At 46.6% G+C, this 8,681-nt stretch overlaps 1 protein-coding gene across 1 annotated transcript in view; it reads right to left on the bottom strand.

Moving 5' to 3' along the window:
* Nucleotides 1-287: 287 nt before the first annotated feature.
* The window catches only part of papss2b (3'-phosphoadenosine 5'-phosphosulfate synthase 2b), a 52,784-nt gene continuing 44,390 nt past the window's right edge, over nt 288-8,681 (bottom strand). Inside the window, exons 11-12 of the mRNA XM_055647251.1 lie at nt 2,447-2,676; nt 288-685 (exon numbers count right to left, since the gene is read on the bottom strand). Of these exons, the coding sequence (XP_055503226.1) occupies nt 544-685; nt 2,447-2,676 (372 nt within the window). The 3' untranslated portion in view covers nt 288-543. The remainder of the gene's footprint in view (nt 686-2,446; nt 2,677-8,681) is intronic.

Raw genomic sequence — 8,681 nt, 5'->3', positions numbered from 1 at the left:
AAACGTTGCCAATTCGGGTTAGGGGGCACAGAAACTGACCCGGCTCATCCATGCTGACCAAGATGCCCCATCTAGGCTGGTCCCTCCTGCCCGCGTTTGGTCCATATCCCTTCAAACCTTTGATAGAGTCCTCAACTCTTGCAGCACGGAAACAGGCCCTTCGGCCCAACTCGTCCATGCCGACCAAGATGCCCAGTCTAAGGGGGACCAACCTGTCCGCATCCCTCGAAAAACTTCTCCCACCCAACAAAACCGCACATCAAAGAAAAACCAAACAAACCAACAAACAGAGACCAACTTTTACAGTTATGTGAACACGTTAAAAGAAAGTAATAAATAAGCATTTAAAAAAAAATCGGAATGAAAATGACCTAATTTTCCAGCTAGATCTTCACTCCACCACTTGGAGATTAAGACATTGATACATGTAAATCAGACTGATTCAAGAATTAAAAATCGTGAAATGATGAGACTACACAGAAGGACAGCGGGTAAGGAAACAGCCTTTCATAAAATGCCTTTTGTGTTGCAAAGAAGGAAACATTAATTGCTCTTTTCCAGCGAGGAGTAGTATTCTGTCAGCACCTTCCATGCCTTTGGGGCCATGAAACCATCAGGTGGATTTTTATTCTCCCGAGCGAGCTGCCTCATACGAGTGCCCGAGATGAAATCGAAACTCTGTGGTCTAAAAATAAAATGAAACAAAATACAAAATTAATGCATTTAAAATTCTCACCTGGCACCAGCAAATCATCCGGACACCGTGGGAAGCCGGCCCTTCGGCCCATCCAGTCCGCACTGACTCACCCACTCACACCAGTTCTACACTACATTTAACCTACAAACTCGCACTTCTATGGGATGTGGGTGGAAACCGGAGCACCCGGGGTGTATGTGCGCGCGCGTGGTGTGTGTGGAGGAGTGTGTGTGTGCGTGCGTTGTGCGCGGGGGGGGGGTGTGTGTGTGTGTGTGTGTGTGTGTGTGTGTGTGTGTGTGTGTGTGTGAGAGAGTGTGTGTGTCTCAAGGACACCTTACAGAATTTAACAACAGTAAAAAACATATAATCGGAGTAAAATAAATAATAAAGACATCACCAACACACAAATTAAAGACAGAATTCGATCCAAAGACAAAAAAAATCAAAGACACAATGTGAAGAGAGAGCAGCGGCAGCTAAACCGCGCCAGCGTCCACTCTCCCTTCCGACAGCCATCTTGGACACAAACTAAAATAATCACTTACACACAAAAATCATCCCCCCACAATGGTTACCACTGTGGGGGAAGGCACAATGTCCAGTCCCCATCCCCAGTTCTCCCAAAGATATACATGTATATCTGTGTGTATGTATGTGTGTGCATGAATATGTGTGTGAATGTGTATGTGTGAATGTGTGTGGGTGTGTGTTGTGTGAATGTAAGTGTGTGAGTGTGTGTACGCATGTACATGTGTATCTGTGTGTATGTATGTATGTGTGTGCGTGCGTGTGTGTGTGTGTGTGTATGTGTGAATGTAACTGTGTGTGTGCGTGCATGTGTGTGTGTGTTGTGTGTGTGTGTATGTGTGAATGTGTGTGGGTGTGTGTTGCGTGTGAATGTAAGTGTGTGAGTGTGTGTATCTGTGTGTGTGTATGCATGTGTGTGCGTGCATGTGTGTGCATGTGTGTGTGTATGTGTGTGTATATATACTTGTGGGTCCATGTTGTGGAGTAGCTCAGGACCAGCAACTGTCCTCAGTCAGCAAAGTCGGATTCCAAAAACACCCGACGCAAGGAACTGTAGAAGCTGGTTTACAAAAAGAGACACAAAGTGCTGGAGTAACCCATGGGGTCAGGCAGCATGTCTCTGTGTAGAGGGAGGTTGTTTTATGCGATGGTCTGGGCATGGGTCAAGTGCAGGCAGAGGAGATTAGTTGACCTTGGCATCATGTTCGGCACGCACATTCATTAGGTCACATGTGATAGGAGTCGAATTAGGCCATTCAGCCCATCGAGTGTTAACTTGAATGAACATTAACTAACATTAAACTAACATCAAACTAAACTAATCAGAAACCTTCTGACGTTCATAAGTTCTAGGAGCAGAATTAGGCCATTCGGCCCATCAAGTCTACTCTGCCATTAAATCATGGCTGATCTCCCCCCCCTAGTTCCATTCTCCTGCCTTCTCCCCATAACCCCAGACACCAGCAAAGATACTAGAGGAACCTAGTATCTTTGGACACCAGTACTAATCAAAAATCCATCTATCTCTGCCTTAAAAATATCCACCGACTTGGCCTCCACATCCTTATGTGGCAAAGAATTCCACAGATTCAAATTTCTCCTCATCTCCTTCCTAAAAGAATGTCCTTTCATTCTCAGGCTACGACCTCTAGTGCTAGACTCTCTACCACTAGTGGATACACCCTCTCCACATCCACTCTATCCGGGCCTTTCATTATTCACCTTCCAGGGTCGTAGAAGTCCATGCACCTCTTGTCCTTGTCGTAGGCGGCCACTCTGAAGGGTATGATCTCCACTGTGGTGAGGCCTGGGGCCATGCTCAGCACCTTTGCGCCGTGCGTGGGTTCGTACAGGTCCTTCTTGGTCACGGGATGAGGCATGCCGGCCGGGTCTCGGCCCACGATGTAGAAGTTGGCTCCAGCAATCATCCGGGACCTGCAGTGCCACTGGACCTGCAAGGGGGCAGCAACGTTAACACGTGTGCGAAGAACCCAACTGTTGCAACAAAGCGGTTTAGTTTAGTTCAGTTCAGAAGTAGTAAACACTGCCCACTCCATCATCGGCTCTGACCCTCCTTCCATCGAGGGGACCTATCGCAGTCGCTGCCTCAAAAACGCTGGCAGTATCATCAAAGACCCACACCATCCTGGCCACACACTCATCTCCCTGCTACCTTCAAGTAGAAGGTACAGGAGCCTGAAGACTGCAACAACCAGGTTCAGGAATAGCTACTTCCCCACAGCCATCAGGCTATTAAACTTGGCTTGGACAAAACTCTGAACGTTAATAACCCATTATCTGTTATTTGCACTTTATCAGTTTATTTATTCATGTGTTTTGTAGTCAATGCCTATTATGTTCTGTTGTGCTGAAGCAAAGCAAGAATTTCATTGTCCGATCAGGGACACATGACAATAAACCCACTTGAACTTGAAATACACAGCTGAGTTACTCCAGCTTTTTGTGCCCAGGAGATCCGTTGTTGGCTGGGGAAGGTGTGATAGACAATAGACAGTAGGTGCAGGAGGAGGCCATTCGGCCCTTCAAGCCAGCACCGCCATTCAATGTGATCATGGCTGATCACCCCCAATCAGTACCCCGTTCCTGCCTTCTCCCCATATCCCCTGACTATGCTATTTTTAAGAGCCCTATCTAGCTCTCTCTTGAAAGCATCCAGAGAACCAACCATCTGAGGCAAGGAGTTCCACAGACTCACCACTCTCTGTGAGAAAAAGTGTTTCCTCGTCTCCGTTCTAAATGGCTTATCCCTTATTCTTAATCTGTGTAAACTCCTTGTTCTTAACTGTGATCTTAAGAGGGATACAATGTAGCGAATTCTCAACACATAATAGCATCATGAACACCGGACTTTCCAATTTTAAGTTACTTCAGTACGGTGGCATCACCATGGTGTTGCACCCACCCGCACTGCGCCAGCGACCCGGGTTCGATCCTGACTCTGGGTGCTGTCTGTACGGAGTTTGCGCGTTCTCCCCGTAATTTACATGGGTTTTCTCCGGGTGCACACTCCGAAGGCGCGCAGATTTGTTGGGCTAATAGGCTTCTGCAAATTGTCCCTAGTGTGTAGGATAGGACTAGTGTACGGGTGATCGCAGGTCGGCAGGGACTCGGTGGGATGAAGGGCCTGTTCCCACACTGTATCTCCAAAGTCTAAAGTCAAAAGACTGGAGGATCGAGATACAAGAAACTGCAGATGCTGGTTTACAGAAAAAGACACAAAGTGCTGGATGCAACTCAGTGGGGCCTCGTTAAGACCCTTCCTTATTTTTTTTACTCTCTCTTGAACCAAGTCCCACTTCCTCCAGCCGGAGCTGCTGGATTTGCATTCTTGATCAATGCCAAAATTCTGCAATGTCATTGAAGCGCTTAAAATAAGATAAGGCTTGGTGCATATTAAGACATTCTCAGCATTGCGTGAGATGACAGCTTGAAATGATGGAGTGCGGGTGATTTACATTCACGGCTATTTCCCCACCAGATTCTCCCAATTCCTGATCTTCAGAAGTTCATGAGTTCCAGGAGCAACAATAATGTCATGGCCCATCAAGTCTACAAGATGGGTTTGATCATATTTATGTATAGTGTTATCTGATCTCATAATTTCATAAGTGATAAGAGCAGAACTAGGCCATTCAGCCCATCCACTCCACCATTCATAAGGTCATAAGTGATAGGAGTAGAATTAGGCCATTCAGCCCATCAGTTTAAGAATAAGGAGTAAGCCATTTAGAACGGAGACGAGGAAACACTTTTTCTCACAGAGAGTGGTGAGTCTGTGGAATTCCCTGCCTCAGAGGGCGGTGGAGGCAGGTTCTCTGGATGCTTTCAAGAGAGAGCTAGATAGGGCTCTTAAAGATAGTGGAGTCACGGGATATGGGGAGAAGGCAGGAACGGGGTACTGATTGGGGATGATCAGCCATGATCATATTGAATGGCTCGAAGGGCCGAATGGCCTACTCCTGCACCTATTGTCTATTGTCTATCAAGTCAACTCCACCATTCAATTCTATCTCTCCCCCCTAACCCCATTCTTCTGGCTTCACCCCACAACCTCCGTACTAATCATGTATCTGTTAATCTCCGCCTTAAAAATATCCACTAACTTGGCCTCCACAGCTTTCTGTGGAGATGAATTCCACAGATTCACCACCCTCCGACTAAAGAAATTCCTTCCCATCTCTTTTCTAAAGGGACGTCCTTTTATTCTGAGACTATGGCCCCTGGTCCTAGACTCTCCCACTAGTGGAAACATCCTCTCCACATTCAATCTCTCTTCTCTGCATTAGTTTAGATTGCCAGAGAAATAGGGACTGCAGACTTATGATTTCCAGATTAATATTTACTTCAAATTGCTGCCACACTAGCCTAGTATCCTCCTAATCCACATCATACTGTATAAGGACACAAAGTGCTGGGGTAACTCAGCGGGCCAGGCAGCATCTCTGGAGGAAAGGAGTTGGCGACGTTAAGGGTCAAGTCTTCAGACCTAAGAGTCCCTCTCAGTCTAAAGGGTCTCAAACCTACGGGGAGAGGTTGAGTAGGCTGGGACTCTATTACTTGGAGCGCAGGAGGATGAGGAGGTGATCTTTCAAAGGTGTAAAAAATCATGAGAGGAATAGATCGGGCAGATGCACAGAGTCTCTTGCCCAGAGTAGGTGAATCAACAACCAGAGGACATAGGTTTAAGGTGAAGGGGAAATGATTTAATAGGAATCTGAGGGGTAACTTTTACACACAAAGGGTGGTGGGTGTACGGAACAAGTTGCCAGAGGAGGTGGTTAAGGCAGGGACTATCCCAACGTTTAAGAAACAGATTGACAGGTACATGGATCGGACAGGTTTGGAGGGGATATGGACCAAACGCAGGCAAGCCGCACTAATGTAGCCGGGACATGTTGGACGTGTGGGCAAGTTGGGCCATTAGGACCTGTTTCCACACTGTATCACTCAATGAGTCTACGAGAGTCAGAGGTTATTGGAAGACGGCAACAGGATGGGGGGGTGGTGATGTATCGACTGAAAGAATGGGTCGACTGAGCTTGTATTCACTGGAATTTAGGATGAGAGGGAATCTTATAGAAACATATAACATTTTTAAAGGATTGGACAGACTAGATGCATGAAAAATGTTCCCCATGTTGGGGGAGTCCAGAATCAGGGGGTCACAGTTTAAGAATAAGGGTCAGCCATTTAGCACTGAGATCAGGAAAAACTTTTTCACCCAGAGAGTTGTGAATCTGTGGAGTTCTCTGCCACAGAAGGCAGTGGAGGCCAATTCGCTGGATGTTTTCAAGAGAGAGTTAGATGTAGCTCTCAGTGCTAATGGAATCAAGAGATGTAGGGAAAAAGGAGGAATGGAGCACTGATTTTGGATGATCAGCCATGATGATATTGAATGGCGGTGTTGGCTCGAAGGTTCGAATGGCCTACTCTTGCACCTATTTTCTATCTTTCTATAAGTCCACCTGCAGAAGTTCAAGAGGGTATTTGTTGATATACCACTTCTCAATCTTCTAAAGTTTTCCATGAATCCTTTTGCATTCTACGTCGAGCGTATACATCTTATAGCTTGTGTAGTTTAGCTCATTTTAGAGATACAGCACAGAAACATAGAAACATAGAAATTAGGTGCAGGAGTAGGCCATTCGGCCCTTCCAGCCTGCACCGCCATTCAATATGATCATGGCTGATCATCCAACTCAGTATCCCGTACCTGCCTTCTCTCCACACCTCCTGATCCCCTTAGCCACAAGGGCCACATCTAACTCCCTCTTAAATATAGCCAATGAACTGGCCTCAACTACCCTCTGTGGCAGAGAGTTCCAGAGATTCACCACTCTCTGTGTGAAAACAATTCTTCTCATCTCGGTTTTAAAGGATTTCCCCCTATCCTTAAGCTGTGACCCCTGTCCTGGACCCCTATTTTCCTCTCTAGCCTGTCCAACCCCTTAAGAATTTTGTAAGTTTCTATAAGATCCCCTCTCAATCCTAAATTCTAGAGAGTATAAACCAAGTTATCCAAGACAGGACATCCCAGGAATTTGGTTCTCTGCACTCCCTCTATGGCAATAATGTCCTTCCTCAGATTTGGAGACCAAAACTGTACGCAATACTCCAGGTGTGGTCTCACCAAGACCCTGTTCAACTGCAGTAGAACCCCTCTGCTCCTATACTCAAATCCCTTTGCAATGAAAGCTAACATACCATTCGCTTTCTTTACTGCCTGCTGCACCTGCATGCCTACCTTCAATGACTGGTGTACAATGACACCCAGGTCTCGCTGCATCTCCCCCTTTCCCAATCGGCCACCATTTAGATAATAGTCTGCTTTCCTGTTTTTGCCACCAAAATGGATAACCACATTTAACCACATTATACTGCAGAAACAGGTCTCCTAGCATCCTCCTCACAGCTAACACTGCCCCCCACCGTGTCATCCGTAAACTTGGAGATGTTGCATTCATTCCCTCGTCACATATAACACTGGGGTCCCAGAACTGAGCCTACCCACTAGTCACTGCCTGCCATTGTGAAAAGGACCCGTTTACTCCTACACACCAGTTCTCTATCCACATCAATACTGAACCCCCACACCACACACCACGATCCCTGCACATTACACTGTCCCTACACACACACACACACACACACACACACACACACACACACACACACACACACACACACACACACACACACACACACACACACACACACACACACACACACACACACACACTGGGGACAATTGTTTCTATGCTTCTATGTATCACTCTGTGACTCTATGGGTATCATAGAAACTAGAAACATAGAAAATAGGTGCAGGAGGAGGCCATTCAGCCCTTCGAGCCAGCACCACCATTCATTGCGATCATGGCTGATCGTCCCCAATCAATAACCCATGCCTGCCTTCTCCCCATATCCCTTGACTCCACCAGCCCCTAGAGCTCTATCTAGCTCTCTCTTAAATCCATCCAGTGATTTGGCCTCCACCGCCCTCTGTGGCAGGGAATTGCACAAATTCACAACTCTCTGGGTGAAAAAGTTTTTTCTCACCACAGTCTGAAATGGCCTCCCCTTTATTCTGAGACTGTGGCCCCTGGTTTTGGACTCACCCAACAATGGGAATCTAGCTTGTCCAGTCCTTTTATAATTTTATATGTTTCTATAAGATCTCCCCTCATCCTTCTAAACTCCATTGAATACAAGCCTAGTCTTTTCAATCTTTCCTCATATGACAGTCCCGCCAGGAAGTCCTGACATCCCAGGGATCAATCTCGTGAACCTAAGCTGCACTGCTTCAATCACAAGGGTGTCCTTCCTCAAATTAGGAGACCAAAACTGTACACAATACTCCAGATGTGGTCTCACCAAAGCCCTATACAACTGCAGAAGAACCTCTCTACTCCAATACTGAAATCAGGGGTTTCAGGGGTTATGGGGAGAATGCAGAAGGATGGGGTGTGGGGGATACCATGTGGAATTCTCTGCCACAGAGGGTAGTTGAGGCCAGTCATTGGCTATATTTAAGAGGGAGTTAGATGTGGCTCTTGTGGCTAATGGGATCAGGGGGTATGGAGAGAAGGCAGGGACGGGATACTGAGTTGGGTGATCAGCCATGATCATATTAAATGGCGGTGCAGGCTCGAAGGGCCGAATGGCCTACTCCTGCACCTATTTTCTGTTTCTATGCATCAACTTAAGGGACAGAAGTTTTGGGGTAATATGAGGGGGAACATCTTTACTCAGAGAGTGGTAGCGGTGTGGAATGAGCTTCCAGTGGAAGTGGTGGAGGCAGGTTCATTGGTATCATTTAAAAATAAATTGGATAGGCATATGGATGAGAAGGGAATGGAGGGTTATGGTATGAGTGCAGGCAGGTGGGACTAAGGGGAAAAAAAATTTGTTCGGCACGGACTTGTAGGGCCGAGATGGC

Source organism: Leucoraja erinacea, chromosome 15 (assembly GCF_028641065.1).
Source record: "Leucoraja erinacea ecotype New England chromosome 15, Leri_hhj_1, whole genome shotgun sequence".
Lineage (NCBI taxonomy): Eukaryota > Metazoa > Chordata > Chondrichthyes > Rajiformes > Rajidae > Leucoraja > Leucoraja erinaceus.
The sequence above is the reverse complement of the archived record's forward strand: the minus strand, read 5'-3'. Positions and strand labels throughout refer to the sequence as shown.